At 35.4% G+C, this 21,692-nt stretch overlaps 1 protein-coding gene across 3 annotated transcripts in view; it reads right to left on the bottom strand.

The window, feature by feature from the left end:
- Positions 1–5,541: 5,541 nt before the first annotated feature.
- LOC125670541 (uncharacterized) overlaps positions 5,542–21,692 on the bottom strand; it is a 56,196-nt gene continuing 40,045 nt past the window's right edge. For all 3 annotated transcript variants that reach the window (XM_048905772.2, XM_048905763.2, XM_056140635.1), the window contains 6 exons: positions 17,623–18,031; positions 16,233–16,348; positions 14,373–16,124; positions 14,136–14,278; positions 8,454–8,738; positions 5,542–8,340 (listed from right to left, as the gene is read on the bottom strand). In XM_048905772.2, the coding sequence (XP_048761729.2) occupies positions 8,284–8,340; positions 8,454–8,738; positions 14,136–14,278; positions 14,373–16,124; positions 16,233–16,348; positions 17,623–18,031 (2,762 nt within the window). In that variant the 3' untranslated portion in view covers positions 5,542–8,283. The remainder of the gene's footprint in view (positions 8,341–8,453; positions 8,739–14,135; positions 14,279–14,372; positions 16,125–16,232; positions 16,349–17,622; positions 18,032–21,692) is intronic.

The raw sequence follows: 21,692 nt of genomic DNA, 5'->3' as shown, positions 1-21,692 counted from the left end.
TCATTTTATTTAGTACGATTTTTTCTGACAATTAGAAACGTCACATACCCTTACCGTAAACTTATTGTGAGGAAAATGACAACCCGATAAATAATCAGGAAAATTGTGTAGGTTTTTTTAAATGTATGTATAACTTGACACAAATATTATGAGGTCCATTGATCACTAACTCGAAATGTTTGCGGTAGCATCTTTACAATTACTTTATAATTGAAATAAAACATAATATAATTGTTAATTAAGTATGATATAATGTAAAAGGATTCAAAATGATTTCAAACATAATTTTCCAGTAATTGATGTGTTTATTTATGCGATGGACGAAAGCCGAGTTAGCTTCGATGTTTTTGTTTTGATTATGCAAGCTTGTCACTCTGGCCACCTGCGAGCGAGGCGAGAGTTGGGTTACATAACTGTATAAACAACGCTGACCGTGAAGAATGTAAACAGCTTGCAGTTATTGACCATGATTTATTATACGTTTGAACGTTTTATTTTTATGTATATTACTTATTTTAATTCTAATATGAAACAAATAAAAGATAATTTATCTCTCTCCTTTTGTTGTTGTTGAAGGTTTGTTTATGTTAAAACGAAAGAAAAAGAGAAATGTATCACTAAATAATTTGTATTTGAACCACAGAGCATGTTAAAAACCTTATTTAAAATGAATATTAGTATCTATTGTAGTCAGGTATGTTATTTTTAGCAAGTTTATTTCAGTTATACGCATGAAGAGTTCTCGCTCACTTGCCAAATGAAAATGGCTACTTGTTTACGGGTATAGCTTTTTACTCTAATATAACACAAGATTCGAACAAAATAACAATTTCATGAGATAAATAAGATGTTAAAGAACAACTTTTCCATCGGAAGCCATATCGAATTCTTTGCCGTTTTTGAGCTATAAAGCGAAAACTTTTAGGGGCCGTAGATCCCTAATTTAAGGGGCCAGCCCCTTTTTACTGGTGTCAAATAAAAGCTCTTGAAATTCTACACAACTTTTATTCTACATGTCTTAACAAAATATTTTTAGTTTAAAAGATACAAAGGAAATTATGTGCAAATTTTCGCTCTTTCAGGCGTCCTGATTTTTGACCCCTCTCTATCGCCATTTTAAATGGCGAAATCAAAAAACAAAATATGATGTGCACAACTACAATGCTTCTACTTTACCAATTCAGTGTTTTCTCTGCTCCAATTATTATAGTCTCGGAGCCTTTATCTGGAAACCAAAGCCCCTAAAATTTCACTAAAAGGGAAATAACTCGCAAGCGGAAGAGAATATCCAAAATGTTTAAAAGTATTTTGAAAGTCTTTAGTAAAATGTATTAAAGCTGAAAATTTGAGCAAAATCGGTTGAGGAATGAGCGAGATATGAAGCTTCAAAGTTAGCGTCTAGGGGAAAAAAAAGAAAAAAAGAATAATAAGAATAATCTTAACCAGCACAATAAGTAGAAGGTCTTCCGTTGCTACGGAAGACCTTAACTATGTTTGGCTTTACAGTCAACCCCACCTGCTCAAACATCTGATTCTGTCCAAATTGCAAAATATTCCATACAAAAACAGAAATTTAATAGGGAATGGTTGAGATACAACTCTAAATTGGGCTTGATGTTTTGTGACATCTGCATTTCGGGCAATGTACACAATGTTTTCACTGAGGGGTATAGCATCATGAAGTTTATATTTATATGATTTATTATCTGATTTTTGATTTCCATAATAGAATTTATCAAACAAATCAACTTCTTATTATTTCAGAAAGAAGTGTTTAGGTATGGTAGCTGGATATGATGAAGTAATGTAACTGATTCAAAATGCTAAAATAAGTGTAATGAATAAAATAATATATAATAGGATGGAAATAATTGTAAAGCATGTGATTATTTGTGCCGCGTCGCTCCCCGAAAAAGTGGCGAAAGGGAATTCTGGTCCAGTGGGAGCACTGAACAGGAAGTTTTGTTAAACATCCGATTCATCTAACGTTTTAATGGGTTTGGGGGACAGATAATTGACATTGTACCGGATATGGTCCTTTGAAGTTTATTGTTGTTGACTTCGCCAGAATCTCTTGATTGAATCCCATTCCTTGATATGCATGCGGCTGAGACACCTGTTGATGTAAACTCTGACTAAGAGAGAAAGAGAGAGAGAGATTTTAATAGCAAGTTGTTCAGTTACACCTGTCACCATCTGATCATTTATTTGTAATCCCGATCCCTTGGGCTATATCTATCATATAGAAGATGTAGGACAGCGATTACTGTTGAAAACATCTAAAACAGTTACAATGGTCTAGACATGGCTGTAAAATAGAGTATTGATTTTATCATTGTAGACATCCGGCTCAGGTGTCCTTTCTTTTACATTTAAAACTTATACGGTACCAATTTTGATGCACCAGATGCGCATGTTTCGACAAATAATGTCGTTTCAGTGATGCTGGAGCCCAAATATTGGAAATTCGAAATAACAATAAACTTGTAAGAACTAGAAAGAAAAACAGAGTGCCAAAGACTGGAGTCAAAACTTCGTCTAAGGATCAGAGCTATGCATGAGGGAGATAATCCCTAATTTTGCAACGAATTTCTTAAATTTTATCACAGCAATTAAATATACATCCGTATATTCAAGCTAGTAACGAAGTACTTAGCTACTACATAAATCGAGATTTTAATGTTGAAACAATCAGTAAAATGTAAAGCAAAAGTGATACTTCCCCATGATACGTTAAAAGTTACAAAAGGTTATCAGGAAAACAGTAAATGGTGTAAGATGACTATAGAAATTAACAAGGAAACACGTGTTGCCTGATTTCATTCTCTATGGTCTGTTTATGGTAACTAGTACTTGCTTTCTATTCTTCTTTCTTTCCTTATACAAACTATTCGGTCCAACAGAAAATCATAATACAATGTGAAAGTTAAGTCAATGTTCTTTAATGAATACAACAATGTTGTCGACATTCTAGACACGGTCCGTGTTTGTCCTACTCTTAATTTTGTATTTTTCATAGGAATTATGAGATCGATCACTGCTCGTTATCTTCACTTATTCATTAAGAGTACAATTCAGTTCTCGGTCTCATGCTTGTCTTGAGAGGTGAAATGGTCGTTTCGATTAATTTCTAAGTTAAAAGGTTACTCACTGTTGTTTACTTACACCACATGTAGTCTCAGTCCAGCTTGTATCAGATATGGTAGAGAGAGGAAGTATCTTTTTTATATCTGAGTCAGTTGTTTAGTCTGTACGTAGATCAAGTCTTGTCGCTCAACCCTTTACTTGAGGTAAACTAATTGACCAGATGATATCTACATATTTTGAGATCACACGGTAAAACGTTAGAGTCAAACTGCTCCATGACCGGTCAACAGGTGATGCTTACTCCTCCTAGGCACCTGATGCCGCCCTGGTATATCCAGGGGTCGGTGTTTGCCTAACTCTCTATTTTGTATTGCTTATAGAAGTTATGAGATTAATCACGGTTATCTTCACCTTTTGAGAATCCTGTGCTTGATAGGCATTACACTTAGAATGAATGTAAACCATAAGAAGCAGATAATCATTATTCATTTTGAGATCATAAGGTCAATGGTTAAAACTTTTTTACACACAAGAAAATATTATCTGCTCAATATTTTGAGAACACTTTCCTTCAGACTTGGCACACTGGTACCCCTTGGGTAGTGATGACCCGAATTGATTTTAGTACACAATGTCAAAAGTCAGGTCAATATCTTCTGAACCCTTTGCTTAATAGACATCAAACTTGGGACACTGCAAACTCTAATTTTTTACTATCATTATAGACATTCTAAATTCAAATTTGACCTATTTCCATGTCATACGATTGATATTTAAAAAAAACCCGCTGGAGTTCCTCATTGACAATATTTACTTAGTCATTGGTGATCAGGTCTATTGGAATTTCCATGGACAAATTGTGCTCCATTATTAGCTGACCTGTTTTTTTTATTAGTCTTATGTGGCAGAATTCATTCAAGAGTTTTAGTAAATCATTATGTAGAAAGCTGATATCTCTTTTGGTTAGCTGATTTTGAAAAGAAACATGTACCAGAAAAAGGTTAAAGCAAAAGAAGATCATGTACCTGATTATACAGATCAACATCATGTCAGCTCGTAAATGGAAACTCCCTTTCAACCCTCCCTCCACATTTCACTAGTTTCTATGGTAACAACACTTGTGATTATGGAAATATACTCGTACCAAACAAGGAAATTAATCTTTAAGGGAAATAGCTATATTTTTGATGACATCAATCAATGTTTAGCAATGTAAATGTTGAAAATAGAAGAAAAAAAAATACAAACCACAACCTTTCAGCACATTCTCCTGGATGACACCGATCACTGTTTTACCCCTATACTGTACACATTTCCCTGGATGACACTGATCACTGTTTTACACCTATACTGTACACATTTCCCTGGATGACAGCGATCACTGTTTTACACCTATACTGTACACATTCTCCTAGATGATACCTATACTGTACACATTCTCCTGGATGACAGCGATCACTGTTTTACACCTATACTGTACACATTCTCCTAGATGATACCTATACTGTACACATTCTCCTGGATGACAGCGATCACTGTTTTACACCTATACTGTACACATTCTCCTGGATGACACCGATCACTGTTTTACACCTATACTGTACACTCCCTTTCAACCCTCCCTCCACATTTCACTAGTTTCTATGGTAACAACACTTGTGATTATGGAAATATACTCGTACCAAACAAGGAAATTAATCTTTAAGGGAAATAGCTATATTTTTGATGACATCAATCAATGTTTAGCAATGTAAATGTTGAAAATAGAAGAAAAAAAAATACAAACCACAACCTTTCAGCACATTCTCCTGGATGACACCGATCACTGTTTTACCCCTATACTGTACACATTTCCCTGGATGACAGCGATCACTGTTTTACCCCTATACTGTACACATTCTCCTGGATGACACTGATCACTGTTTTACACCTATACTGTACACATTTCCCTGGATGACAGCGATCACTGTTTTACACCTATACTGTACACATTCTCCTGGATGATACCTATACTGTACACATTCTCCTGGATGACACCGATCACTGTTTTACACCTATACTGTACACATTCTCCTGGATGACACCGATCACTGTTTTACACCTATACTGTACACATTCCCCTGGATGACACCGATCACTGTTTTACACCTATACTGTACACATTCTCCTGGATGACAGCGATCACTGTTTTACACCTATACTGTACACATTCTCCTGGATGACACCGATCACTGTTTTACACCTATACTGTACACATTTCCCTGGATGACACCGATCACTGTTTTACACCTATACTGTACACATTCTCCTGGATGACACCGATCACTGTTTTACACCTATACTGTACACATTTCCCTGGATGACACCGATCACTGTTTTACACCTATACTGTACACATTCTCCTGGATAACACCGATCACCGTATACGAGGTTTTAAAATAGGATAAGTTCAAATCATTTTCAAATATTTTATTCAGGATCAAATATCAAAATCACATCTTTTATTATTAAAAAATATCGTTGTCAAACATGTAACAAAAATCAAATATTACTGTTCATACAGGGACTATACACATGGGGAAATACCAAAACATGTACTGATTATAGGAGAACCTTGATTAACGTCGTCATGACGACGGATTTCAATAGAAATGGCACTTGGGGAAGAATTTATATATTGATTGCGTATAGAGTTACATCACAATGAATTGTTTGAACATGATTGTGAATCAATTTTATATCGAACAGAATTCAATATGAAATAGTTTAGAACGTAAATGACATCTTCACACTCAATATGGTAATACATTTTTATCAATAGCTCCATGTTTAGGGGGAAATATTGCTTCCCTCATTCTTTACATTCAAAACACCGTCAGGATTAGGTGTATGATCTTAACTTTGAATTTAATATTACAAGCATTTTCAAGAAAATCACATCACACTTGCAATGCTGAAACAATCAAACTCTTTTTCATGGAGATTGAAAAGCAAAAATAACCCCCAGTGTAAATTGTTCACGTGTGTTTAAACTATCAAGAGATATACTGAAACTCGTTTAAAGAATTAAGTACTGAATTTTTTGCTAATTTAAAGTGATACACTTTGGTATTTTAAGTTACACTCAGCTGATACACATTTGTATTTGTAGTTACACCCAGCTGAGGTTGTGGGGTTTTCATTAAAATCCAGGACAGAAAACGCCCTGATTTTATTAAAAGGATTTAGGAGTTCCTTGATATTCAATAATTCACAAACAGGTAAATTCCAGTTATTTCCCTTTTACAAAAATTAAACCTGGAATGTACATGTAAATAAGTTTTCTCTTCTACATGAATAAACAATAAAATATACCATTTTTATGCTAAAAATTTGTTAGTATGCAAACTCTTTGTGTCTAAAAGTATCGAAACTAGTAAATGCGAGAAAATATGTTAGTCAACGAACCATATTCGGAAATATAGAAACCTTTTTGATTATTCGTAAAAGTGAGAAAATTATTCAATCTACACATATATAATGTACGGAAATATCGAAACTTTTTATTAGTAGTAAATTTGAGATAATCTGTTAGTCTGCAAACTATTTTTTTCCGGAAAGATAGATATTTTTGTGATTATCAATAAATGTGAAAACAGAGACAGGTGCCCTCAATTTGTAGTCAACCATTGGAAGCACCGACTGTCATGGCCTGCAGTCATGGCGTTCAGACTGAATGGATTCACCCCAGAGAGTTGGTGTTAGAATGAAAAAGTAGATCGAAGAATGGAATATTATACCTCAAGATATACGATCATGCAAAAAAAAATCAAGTGTCCCCTTATTTTGATGTCACATGATTAAAGTGTTTAAAGATGGTTTCTTTTCCTCATGAAGGCAAATTAGACGATATTTACAGTCGCAACATTTAACGCTATAACAGGGATGAATGGGTCAAATGAACTTGGATTAATGTGACTATATTTTTCGGTGAATTAATAGGGGTAGTAAAGTATCAGTTTTATCCCTAATCCGCTAATTTATATGTTTAAATAACTCCTGAAATATTTTGAAGTAAAGATGAAAAAAAACCCCAACATTTTCTTTTTCTTACATGATCTGATCCCCTAATTAATTTTATGTCATAATTTGTCTTATTATAACAATATTATCAAACAAAACTTCTAAAAATATCTAAGTAGTAGAGGTAGGACAGAAATAACTCACCCAGAATTATCAAAGGAAATTCGGGTTGCCTTATATCTCATCGAGTTTACCAGTGTTATTAATAACAGACATAATCATTTTCATGCACAGTGAGTATGCTCCAAATTAAGAAAAAATTGGAAATTAATCACAAGTAAATTATGTATATACAATTCATATCTGCTCTATTGGAATTTCAAGGTCATTTGCAATGAAAATAGTGTGACTTTGAAATGACCTTGGCACAAAAACAAGAACAGAGACATTCACTTTTCTGTGCCTATTTGTTGCATAAGAAATATCAACATATCAAGTAAATATGAGAAGAATCCATCCGTAAGTTGCTTGTAGAGTAGATGAAAATACGATGTTTATAGTGAGACTAATTTTAATCACTGAGGCCTATATCATTCCATTGCGTTAAGGAAATGATGAACAAATAATATGAAAAGAATATTGTCATAAAATTAAAAAATAAAATATGTACAATAGAAGCTCCGAAGCTGCAATGGATAGTCAAAAGTTGAGAACACAATTTTCATAATGCCCAATAAACAGAGTTTCAAAACATATCAAAAATGCCAAACAACATACCACTAAACGTTATGTACAAATTATGTAGACGGTTAATGTTATTTGTTACGATAAACCAAAAATAGAACTAAAATCTAAAATGAAACGGTACCAATGGAATAGGATTTTACGAAATCATTAACATATTAATCGAATTACAAAATTTGTATACAATTGAGCAAATATCAAAGTGGTATAAACATTCATAGAACACAAACGAATCTGGGAAGAGAATCAATCAAGAGAAATCGTGGTGAACGACGAACCACAATCATCATGTGCCCCTTTGCCATTATTGGAATACTCTTTTAAGAGTTGTGAAAATGAATTAGGTTTCGTACAATGAATCACCAGAAGTCACATTGATAGAGATACGTGTCCATAGCTGTAATTTCTGCTTGCTGCTGCGTACAATACAATGTGATTCCATATTCATTGCTAGGAAACATGTGAGGAAGTCTTGCAGTGGTGTTGATGGGTCACCCAGTGTTTCAACTATTAATAAAATAGTAATAAAAATTACGTCTGTTTGGTGTTTATATATATATATATATATATATTGAATTGCATGAAACGTTGACTGATAGTACAAGGAAACAACCACTTACTTGACACTGTGGAGAACAGTACCAGTACTGTTGACAATTGGAACAAAGATACAAAGCAAATTTAGAGCACACGATGCACTTCCCGTTCATATTCGTGTGAATGTTAGGCTGTTGTTGTTGTTGGGATGGGATAACATTTACTGTTGTGTTATTGGGCATTCTTCTCATGCTATGGCCGATAGCCGAATCTGTTGCTTGGGACCTTGTTGAATTCACTGGTACTATAGGGCGTAAATGGCCCTGGGGGCGGATAATTGGTTGACCCATGGATGAAATTGTGGCCTGCTGAAAACAAGAAAATCGTTTAATTTTAAAACAACGACATTAAATAAAAACAGAAAACCATGTAAACGATGCAAATTTGAAATTAATTCTGTAGTAAGAATTTTGAAATCAAAATTCCTTTTTCAAAGATTTTTTTCTCTCAACTGTTAAGTACTTTACGTAGGAAAATCCCTAGAAACAAGATCTAAAATATATATGATTAAAATCAAAGTAGAAAATAACAAAAAACAGAAAAGAAGTAATTAACAGAGAGATTAACCCTGGAAACCCATGCTTTGAAAAAAAATGCGGTTTCATCATAATTTGGAATCATTTACCGGGCAATAATTTGCGTGATCGACGTTCTGGTAAAGTTTATCGTGCAATCTTTTTAAGGAATAAATAGGGGTAAATCTCATAGATAATGATATCTAGATTTGTTTGTTTTTATAGACTTTACAGACCATCCAGGATCAGAAGAAATGGAAAAAAGAAATCACGAATTCAACTTCAGAACAAGAAAGCCTGCGGAAATATACGTCATAAACATGGATGTTTTATTGACCACTGTTGCTGTATATCTTCGAATCATTTGTTTTGCTTGTTAAAATAGTAAAGGCACATGATGTTGGTGTCAGTAATATAACACTAAAGGTTTTGCCAATCAATTTTTTGAAATCTAAAATCATAAAATTAGTAGAACTGTGTGTGTAACTGATGTTGTTGAAATCATAAATATATTGTGATGTGATACATACAGTCAAAATGAACATTTTATACTATCATTGATGTGCAACCGAGTTCACTGGTTCAAGTCTTATTTCTCAAATATATGTTTGTATGTTAAAAAGATGCAAAGAAATAGAAAAAGAGATTTGTATACTAAACTCATAACAGGTCTTTATTTGTTAAAACAATTTCACTCTTCAGAATTGTATTTGTGTTAAATGTATCTTTCATGTTGAAATGAAGTAAAACAGTAGAAACAGTTAATTTATTTCATGGACAACATTCTTTGTTGCTTTTTGTAAATGTCCATGAAATAAATTAATCAGGTGTATGTCATTTTTCTCTCCTGATGACTGAAGCGAAGAGTGTTGAAAATGAGAATACGACCAGGGTGTCTCCAATCTGAAATGCATTTTTGATTGTGTTTCGTTAAATGTATGCAGTGGACATATTTGGTGAGAACTGCTTGTAGACGAAATTTTTCGAAAATCAGAGAAATGACATTTGGCGTCCCAAGGAGCTTGTGATCCTTCACACGGGCCCATCCGAATAGTGGTGTTTAATACAGTAAATGTTCTTTATTGTTTCATCTCCTATTTTGACTTGTGACCTCGATTTATAGGATCTCGTATCCGAAACACAGATAATCTCTAGCGTTCTACCAAACGGATACGTTATGAAGGCAGTTAAATATAAACGAAAATCATTTACGACAAAATCATTAAACCCGTGACAATGAGTTGAGAGAGAAAAAAGTACATTTTCTAGCCTAGTATTGCTGATCTCTTAATATCATCACAGTTTTCCTTGAATTACAGTCCGAAGATGGAAGACGTAATACGATTGATTAGTGAACAATTAATTTGATACGACTTGCAATGTTGTACTTGACTAAAGCGGTTATTTTCAGGCTTGAATCATCTTGCATTACTCTCCATTGAAGCCTTTAAAGAGGCATCCGATGTTTAATGTCTTCCTATCATGATAAATCGAGCAGCTGCATCAAAGGTAAAGTAATGCTACAAGGGTAGCCTCATCCTCGGTGACGTCATCGGCTTTAAATGAATCTTTATTTAATGTAAAATTTGTGCATGATAGATATACATTTGGAGAAATTTTTCGTCAATGGGTGTAAGAAAATAATCGGTAAAAACTATCTGATATTGAAAAAGGTTAATATTTTCTAAACCTTATCAATTCTCTACATTAAAAACTAATTATGATAAGAAAAATGTCGGGGCTATGACGTGAAAGGTGAAGATAACGAACATTTATCAATGTCATAACTCCTATAAGCAATACAAATAGTTGGGGAAACACGGACTCTTGGATATACCAGAGGTAAGATCAGGTGCCTAGGAGGAGTAAGCATACCCTGTCGACCGGTCACGCCCGCCGTGAGCCCTATATCTTTATCAGGTAAACGGAGTAATCCGTAGTCAACATCAGTGAGCTAAGATCGACCTAACAATCGGTTTGAAACCCGTCAGACAGCATTTGACCCAATGATTGGTTGTAGTGACAAACTACGTCGTTATGACGACCACCGTAATGCTGACTGTGAACAAGGCTGTAAAACGTAAAACGTTTATACGGGTATTTTGCTCAATTATATGTCTACTGTATGTGTACAATGATTCCCCGATATCCACAATTACTTGGTATATTGTGAAGTAGCAGCGTATTTTCTTTTCTTGATGATTTAATCAAACCATATTAAGTGGAAAGTAATACAGTTTTCCACTTCGAACCAGGGTAGCGCTACCTTAAGACAAAATAAGAATTTGTATTACAGAGATGTCGTTAACTTCTTTAACTTAAACCTATATCCCGAATTCGAGCTATATATTCTTCCAAGACGCCGATGACCAAATTGTGAGTACGATTTAGTTTTTCATTATTTCAAGTCTTTAATGTATAATATCCTAAATTTTATTTTATAAACTAGGCAATATATGAAGGAATTCGATGTGTCCAAATTTATCAAAAGTGAATGGTATTCTGTTTAGTGTATTTCGCATTAAAACCAAGAAAATAACTGCATAGTTCCGAATAAAACGAACTGGATGACTAGTCGTTTGACTTGGCTACATTTTGTATAATGACATTGCCGTGGCATTACACAAAGAACAGTATTGGTCTCTGTTGGAAATGTCATCTGATGAAATGAAATATTTGGGTTTTTTACTTTAAAATTTAGCGACACATATATTTTAAAGGGATTCACCACTAACACGTACTGATTTTATCCATGTCATTACATGGGGAATAGCTTAATGTCAAACGAGTGTTTTTCACTTTAATTTTTCCACAGTGAGTTTCCCCTACTAATTTTGGATAATATGGATGTTTATTAACAGTAAGTCGGTGTTCAATCAATGTAAGGATACAACCATATAGGCAACCACACGCGTGTATATCGTTCATTAAAACTTCTAGTTACTGCTCTTGTGGACATCGCACAAAAAATGAGGAATTCGGAGAACTAGGTCAATATTTTCGTACCTGTATTGCGAAAAACTTTAGTTACATTTCATCTGCTCAGCTTTTTTTGCTTTACATTTTAGAATCATCTCATGGCTTGAGATGGAAGCAGGTTCTTATTTAGGACAACTTCCTTGGGTATGAATACCAATGTCCACGGTGACCGATGCTTTAGGTTGGATTGGAGATGAAAAGACATTTTCGGATAAAATATAAAAACCAAACTTGGCCTTACTGAAAAGCAATCATCATCCACGGTAAAATAGCATTCTCCACCTGTTTTGGAGAATACCATCTTCTTTTCTCTACTCCCTTCCCAACCTTGCATGTACATCACATGTTGGGGGTCAAGCTATATAATTTGTTTACAAACATGAAATAAATCCTTGTTTGAAAACAAAACTTAATTCTTCATATGACGTCATTAATGTAGTTGAGAAAATGACGTAATTAGATATTTATTACAATGTATGGTAAAATCGATATTTCATGTTACAAATTTAGTTTTAATTGTGAAACAAAAGGCAGGCGTGCTAAGACATTGTTTACTGATGAAATGTGTAAAACTAAATTATCATTGAAATATTCAATATACTGTTGAATTATGATTGCGGTATAATATTTCTACCTTTATGACGTCATAAAAACAATCTCATTGATGCCTACAACATATTTGACGGACATCGGCTTCCGTAATTTTGTTACAGTAAGTGTATTTAAAATTAGAATTATGAGTTTTTGAATGTTCTACAGAGGCATATTTTAATATTGTACCGAATATATACGAATTTTGAAATATATTCTTTTCAAATCTGGAAATTTCTATTGGGATTTTGCAGAAAGATACATAGCCATGTTCACTTATAGTCATTTGTTGTCTTTAAAAATGATGTCAAACGGGTTACATCTCATGGACAACATGTGAGTGGTGGTTTGGATATTGTCATATAAAACAATGAAATTGGGGTCGAAAGTCTTCCTGCGTTCAACTCCATTATGAATATGGACCGACAATTCCTCGGAAATGGATTGTTCGTGACATAGTATATGTAAATAACCATGGATTTCTAATTTTTGGGGGATAGGGTGGTGTAATTATTTCCCTGGTTTCTTTATGGTATGGAGCATGACTGTTTCTTATCTGCATATCTCTTTACTTTCTTCATTAAACTGTCACTTTACAAGACTCAATTGATCAACGAGATGTCCAATAATTATTGATGAAGGGAGGAAATGGAGTAATTGGTCATGAAATTTAGTCTTAAAAACTTTTAATACAATGTACATTCACGAAATGTGATACCCACGAAAATTTATGAAACTACAGTATTTGCGAATATTCTAGTCAACAGTATTGTATTACATGATTTGGGATTATACCATTTTTAATTCATACAAGAGGCTAAAGATCTAACTGAAGTTTGGTATTGAATTCTATATGTAAATTACAGCAAAATAAGGTATTTTGTACATTTTATCTACTAATTTTTATTCCAGTTGGGATTCTATAACAAGAAATGTGTTTCTTGACATATTACAGTCTTTTTGTTTAATTCATGCACATATTCTTTGTAAAACTTAAAATATATTCATGCAATCAACTGAAAGAATGAAAACAATACATTTTTAAAACAGAAAAAAAACAACACTATAACCAAATAAAGACAAAGTCGATGCATACTAAAGAAAAAAAATCAACCCATTTACATGCAAACAATGGGAACAAGACTAAAATCATTACAACATCACATTAGCATAACTCAAATAAATTTTAGTAGCGCCACCTATTTTGTGTAATGCATTGAAGAAGAATAGAATTATTTAAAACATTCCATAATAGGAAAACCAATGGTCTTACAACGTGAGAGAAACGTGAAGTCAGAGGAGGGCCAACATGACATTAAGTGTGGGTTTCTACGACCTGATCCAACCTCTAAATGATGCATCGACTGGCAGCAAAATAAAAGCATGGAGGCATTTATGCAGTATTACAAATGAAATGAATCGTTTAATCCATGCTATTAATAACCGTAATAAATAAACAACAAAATGATAAATCTTCTCCCATCAAAATACAAAATAAAAGAAATTCAACACTTGAGTACAAAAATATCCTTTCTCTTTTTGTTTACAATAAAACGATGATACACCTCTGTCTGTTAAATGTGAAATAAAAGCATTTCAAGGTTTGGACAGATAAACTACCTGCACATATGGGGCTTTCTGGGGATCGGCAATGGTTCGCGCAGCCGTAATGGGAATATGGCGCAAGAGCTGACCGTTTTCCAAAGCCTGCACTCCGTTGGCCATTGAGGGTCGAACATGTGGCTGTGTTGGACTAGTAATACCTGTACAATATTGGATACAAAAACAACTTCTAAAACGAACGTACAAGTATACCACCGTACTTGACAAGTAATAGTGAATGATAAAATGACGTACCTTGCATTGGCCTGACGGGTGTACCATGTTGGATAGACCCGGTATTCTGGAATGTATTTAAAGGAATGTTTGACGCGTATGTATACGCTTGTCTTCCATCAATTGGTTGATGCACATTTCCTAACGCAGTTGCTCCAAGCAATCGAATGGCATGTGGACGCATCATCCCTGCATTACTCTGATGAGGCGCGGCAGCCCGGTCCATCGCTAAATTCGGAGGATTAACCATGCTCGCATACGAAACAGGTCGCACTATTTGCTGGGGGTATGGATTCTGAGAATACTGAACAAACCCTCTGGGATCTTTTGACTTTGCGTTTTTGATCGACTGCGCATTAGGTGGTTGTATATTTTGTCTTGTTGCACAGGGTTCTCCGTTTTGATGATGTATCCGATTTACTTGACCCTCTTTGTTCTTGTATGTATCCGGCTTCACATTGGGATCGTGTTTCTGTCGTTTAGCAGCCAAAGCCCTACTAAGCTCTCTTTGAATTTCTATTTCAGAGTCTTTACTGCCATGTGAAAGATCAATGTAAGCATCGTTTTGCTTAATTGAACTTGTACTTGATTTTACATTATTAACCGATCTAAGAGTTGAGGAAACGGAGTGAGTTCTATTCGATATTGTTTGCCGGTTTTCGGAGGAAGATACCTGTCTATTAAAGCTATTTTTGTTATTACATAAAGCTGGCGCTGAAGACGCCCTTATGGCACAATTCTGCTCAGCTTCATGTAGAGGAAGAGCATGAGCTGGAATGATTCCTGTCTCTGAAACATCGATTCTACCAGGTGCCACTTGTGTATGGCTGTGAGAATTGGCGGAGATTTTCCCATCGACACTGGTATTTGGAGAGTGCAATGGTGTTTTACGAGCACTAAATGCACTAAATGTGGAACAATCGATGGGGGTCTGGGAATGAGATTGATCCATTTTATCCAAGAGCTCCCTGATATTTTGCTTTGGACGTTGATGTGCAGGAGGAGGACTGCTCATATCTGACTTCAGCTCTGCTTGTTTCTCAACGCTACTTAATTTTTCATTCAGGATCCGCTTAATTTCTGCCTCTGAATTGTTTTGTTGAATTATGTGAAGGTCTCTAAGCTTTTGCTCACGCAGTTGCCTCAAAGATTCCGCCTCACGCGCTTTCTCGGAGACCAACTGGTCTAGTTCCCGAAATTCTTTCAATGTCCGTTGTAACTGATTATTAATGTCGGACTTCACCTTTGCTGTTATTATTTTTTTCAAGTTATTGATATCCACGTCCGGGCATTGCGAATTTGAACTTTTCTCACGAACAGGGTCTGATACGAATGCTTCACCATACAATCTCTGTCTATTATCACTCTCATCAGAGCTTAACAACCTCCGCTTTTTAGTGTTAATTTGATGTTCTTCTGGTGTCCTCGTGGAAGGAATGCATCGTTTGTTCGACGTGACTGTTACAGTTGAAATTGGAGAAGAACAAGACGTTGTTGTTGCACTGTCACAAGTCATTATTGGTGTGCACATATTTTCACCGATTGTCTGATTTCCTGTTACAGTTTCACAGCTTTCTGGATTGGATGACCCTACCATATCGTGTGTCGGTAATGCATTCTGACTGCTCTCGGGTACTTTGATTAGCTGTGGTACAGGAGGGAGGGAGTTGGAATTCGCTCGTGTGTTATCCGTTACCTCCACGGGTGACACTATTGGCGGGACAGACTCTTCTCTGGCCTCACTTGTGTCAATTTCTGCATTGGATTCCTGGTCTATTGAGTACAAACATAAATGAATATCAAATTTATTGCATGGCCAGAATCCAGTAGTACAGGATATGTTGTGTATTTAATGAAATTATTTCATATTATGTAAATTACCCTGATTGATTTCAGGATTCAGGGATGTGTCTTCCGAGACTGTTGTAGGTAGTGCGCAAGGAATCATGACTTCCACCTGTTGGTCATCCTGAACCAAGTCCGTGACGATCTGAAGCCTGGGTAAACATCAAACAAAAACTTGACATCCTTCAACAAGTCCTATTTCAGGGCTAGGGTTAGCATTAGAATGTCATAAGAAATTGTAATAATTAGTAGCTCTAAAACTAGCATGGTCACAATAAAATATTGTGGAATTATTAAATTTCGCGGGTTTAACCACACGATTAATATAATGTTTCAAATGAACAGAAATCATATTGATTGGTTGATTATATACTGTTTAACGTCCCGCTCGAGAATTTTTCACTCATATGGAGACGTCTCCACTGCCGGTGAAGGGCTGCAAAATTTAGGCCTATGCTCGGCGCTTACGGTCTTGGAGCAGGGAGGGATTTTTATCGTGCTGTGACACGGGACCTAGGTTTTTGCGGTCTCATCCGAAGGACCACCCCATTTAGTCGCCTCTTACTACAAGCAAGGGCTACTGAGGACCTATTCTAAATTGGATCCCCATGGGAATCTGTTGAATAACATCTAATGTAAAATATTGACAATCCCAGAAAATTAGCCACCACGAATTTAAATGAATCCACAGTATGAAAGTCATTATATGACGTTTTTGCTTCAAAATGAAAATTGTATATGATTCAACAGGCATTTAATCTGTAAAATTTGTTGGGTTGGATTCAGTAATGCAATTCATGCTAAATAAGAATTCTACGAATAAGTAATGAGCTGCAGTTACAATAATCAGGAACTGTAAAGATAGAATAAGTAATGAACTACAGTTATATAATAAGGGATTGTGAAGATAAATGAAGAAATGTCGCGAGAATTTCTGATTATCACTTCAGAAACCATGGGAAGAAAAGAAAATATAAAAACAGATGGAAACGACTCCTAACAATGTAATACATATCTCTATATGTATAAGATTTGTTTATTTCATAAAAGTAAGGATCAAGATGTCACACGCCGAGTTGCATAATTAGAGGTATAATTCGGTTACATAACTTGTAAATGGAGACATGTCTACTAATATTATATATCCTTTTGGATAAATGATTCAGTAACGCACACCTTTTAATATTAGTATTCTCCGTCAAATTGATAACATATTCTCTCTATCATACAAAATAGTGGACTTTGAATAAAATGATATTGTTTTTTCTTTTCTTTAAATTTCCTCACTCAACGTACTTCGATTTAAACAATCTCAATGTAGCACCAAGCCAGAAGAATGTTTTACAGAACGTAAAGTAGGAGATAGTTTAAATGAAAAAGATAGATGGAATGACCCTTATATTCCTGATTTTAGACACCTTCCTACCTGTCTCGGTCCGGGTCGTCGCTGGAGTCAGCTTTATCTGATGTAACTGTAGGCGCCCCGGGGGTGAGAGTATTTTGTTGGTTGTATCCTGGTTGTTCACCGTGCGTGTTAACCACAGAATAATTCACGTCACCTACTGAATGCTCCTCTTCTGTTCGCTCAGTACACTCCATCTTCTCGTCATCTAATGAATATTCATACAGTTCTTGTGAAGGTTTGATTTCGTCGGGGCGAACCCGTGTGCTGTCCTCTGATTTGTATTTGTTTTCCAACCAATTGTGTCGTGGAAACTCCTGCATTAATCTTTCCATATCATTTGAGACTACTGCGGCTGTCGTCTTCATCGCAGCATTGTTTTTAGCATTACGCCGTCGTTTGGGAGGAAGAATTTTCGGAAGATCATCCTCATCTGTAAAATTAAAACAACATGAATCATCTAAATATCACATCATGTAGTTGTTGACATTTTCTGCAGGACACGTTGACATTGACGAAAGTGTTTATAACCTTACATGCAAGGTGAAGATAACGAACATCGTTTGATTCAGATGTCAATCATATTGATGGATTTATCAACATGTTTAGAGCTATTTTCGTTTTCACATATCGTAATCACAAATGGCTACATTTCTTATCAAATGTTATTTTAGTGCTTTTGTATTTCGTCAATTTTCCTCATTCACCAAAGCATTTCCAATGTCTCAAAAGTACCATATATATAAACGTCATAACACATACATGTCAAAAAATAAAAGTTGTCTTCTCCATGGTCATAAAAGTACCCTTACCAGATCTACATTTTATCAAAATTCAGTCAAATCCTTCCTAAGACCTTTAGTTTGAGAGGATTTTTATCCTAGGATTTTTTATTGTAAACTATTAGTTATGGAAACACATTGCCAATTATGTTTCATGTTACCCTGGATTGCATTGATATACCTAATGAAACACCTTTGTGTTTTTCACGCTGGACAAAACCAACTGTCTATCGTCTGTTTTCAAACACATTCAGATTTGTTCTCCCTTATCCCCCCGACTTCATGACTTTTTCATCATCAACTTCCCATATTTGTGTAGCATTAAGCCATTATCACCTGTATATGGTGTTTACGTATCTCAATGACTCAATACACATGTACATGTTCAGCGTGTGAGCACCTTTTAAAATCGGGGGTAGGTTAGTGACAAATAATTTCATGTAACAGAGGTTTTCCAGTGGCTGATGTAGATTTTACTGTGGGGGAGGTTGAGTTCCAAAATGGGAGCGGGCGACCCCCTCCCATTGGGGGTGGGGGGGGGGTGGGGGGTTCCGGGAATTTTTTTAAAAAAAAGATTGATTTAAAATATTGCATTTTAATGTATTTTCGACTGAAATTCTTGTCCCTTCTTTCCTTTCATTTTTAGTCCCCACATCCTTTATAGAATTTAAACAAAAAGAATAAACTTATTGATTCAAAATAATTCATTTTAATGCTTTTCAGACTAAAATTCTGGTTCCTTCTTGCGTTGATGCATAGTTATCACTATAAAAAAAAGAGGAGCGGGGAGTGTTCTCGTTTCAACACTCTTGTTGTTTAAAGTCGGCATTTCGCAACTTCTGTGGTTACACAATGGCCTAATGTTGCAAATACAAGCTATCACTGGATCGAATGCTGTCTGAGGTGTTTCATACCAATTGTTAGACCGTTCTTTACATACTAATTTTGACTACGGATTACTCCTCCTAGGTACCCTATCCCAACTCCGGTATGTCCAGGGTTTTGTGTTTGCCCTTCTTTTAATTTTGTATTCTTTATAGGAATTATGAAATTGATCACTGTTCGTTTCCTTCACATGCTGTTTATTCAGTATTTACTAAAGCAAAGCTATACAACGGAAGAACGTAACGGAATGCTCACATCTCCTAACAGTAAGCATTTACTTAACAAAGTGCATGTGTATGACACATACCTATCGCGACATCAAAGTGTAGCATCAATTGAAAAGATAAATATTATGAATATCGAATTTTTGTAATTTTTTGCTTGGATTTGATGTTATATGTTCACTGGAGCATGCGATCCTACTTGCCAGACATTTAGCATCGTTATTTTTCAACGATGCAGCCAGAGAAAAAGATGAATTTACACAATTGTCTACTTTTTTTGACAAGCAAATGAATTTTGAAAAACCAAACAACTAAAAGGCGCTGTTTTGCCCAAAATTCAAAATGCTAAATCGTGGGAGAGAGAGGGGAGAGCGTTCGTCCTTCACTACATGGGTTCATTTCATAACATAAAGCTTACATTCTTAACATTCACTCCTACAATAAAGTTGGGTGGGTGGGGGTGGGTGGTGGCAGCCAATATATTTTACTTTGCAAATGAAAATAACCAAGTTTTCATGTTGAAATAACAGAAAATGTCCGTTGTCAAAAAAGAGTGGGAGGGACAGTCTCCTCCCTACTCCCTTCTGATTCTAAGTGCCTGCTTGCACAAACGGCTCCCTAGATATACATTGCCGATTTGTCTAGATTTCACCTTCCAACGTTATAGAATTGACATCACGTGACCTAAGACAAGACCGGAAGAAACAGATATCATATACATGTACAAGACATAAAAATACACTGAACAACATACCTTTATTAGAACATCCAAAACGTCGGTATGCACAGGTAGAAAATTAGTTTCAGAGAGTAAAAAACAACAAAAACTGCCAGCACGACCTTGCAAGTTTTCTTGTAAGTTTGTATCTAAAGCCACTATCAATTTACTATCTAACTAGGTTATCGTCTATTTTAATATTACGATTCAATAGAAGGCGAATACGATAGGGCTGTTAAGGACACTCTATGGCAGATAGAGCTATCCTCCACACTGATAAACGCTTACATCGAGGTGCAAGGTTTGCGTTAGTTATCTTCGCCATTTTCATTCTAATCGAGTGCATTATTAGGACATTGTCACAAAATTGAAAACACAGATTATTTGGTTTGGGGGTATCTTTACATAAATAGGATAAATCAAATTCAATCAAACGCATTCAATAAGGCGGTCATAGTAGTTCCTTTAATAGAAATTAGTTGCGCAGACGTGTAAATCACGTAACGTTAGATGACGTCATACATTGTGAGGACAATGACTACACGGCACGTCTTGTATTGAAGTCTTCATGAAATGTAGTGTAAAGATGCAATTTAGAATATTGAGAATACAAACTTCTGACAGGTACACACGTACTACTATTCAATTATCTTTGGTTTCCATACTGATATGATAAATGTATCTATACCGGCAATATACAAGAACTTGTGCAACGGAAAGTATATGGTTTCATCCCAGATACTTTAACTCTCGGATATCTTCGGATGGCTTTATTTGTAAAATGTATGTATTGTGCGCGACTTCTTTACACCTAGTCGGAAAGAAAACAATATCTATAGAGCAAGGACGTATCAGCTTACTTCCATTTTGTTTGGTCATGTGCATAACATTAAAGGGTAGTTAGATATGCACAGTTCCAAGAAATGCACCGAGAGGTTAGAGCGTTCGTCCCGCATGCGGAAGGCCGGGGTTCGAATACCGGCCGCGACAGACCTACGTCGTTAAATCAGGTAGTGACAGTTCCATCGCCAAACATTCGGCATCAGGTGTGAATGTCACGGGTCCTATGAGATGACCTTAAAAAGGGATGACCCGTGTCACAGTAGGTGTGGCACGCTAAAGAACCCTCAGTGCTCAATAGCCGTAAGCCCTTCACCGGTCTTGGTGACGTCTCCATATGAGTGCAAAATTCTCGAGCGAGACGTTAAGCAAGATACAATCAATCAATCCAAGAAACGCATGGAAAATAGACCACGACATGTTAAGAAATCAGTCACCTGGACGGTACTAGTTTATTTTGTAAAACGAAAGACTGTTTTGGAAATATTTTCATTTTTATCTCTACAACCGTAGTTTCTGTATGTATATTTGATACAGTCTGTTTTTAAAATTTCATTTTATTCATAGAAAACCATAGTATCTATACCTTTATTTAAAACTACCATAAACTGTTTTAATTACGTGTCGTGCAGGTACAAATGAGAG

The sequence above is a fragment of the Ostrea edulis genome, chromosome 1 (genome assembly GCF_947568905.1).
Source record: "Ostrea edulis chromosome 1, xbOstEdul1.1, whole genome shotgun sequence".
Taxonomy (NCBI): domain Eukaryota; kingdom Metazoa; phylum Mollusca; class Bivalvia; order Ostreida; family Ostreidae; genus Ostrea; species Ostrea edulis.
Note: the sequence above shows the minus strand (reverse complement) of the source record. Positions and strands in the feature narration are given on the sequence as shown.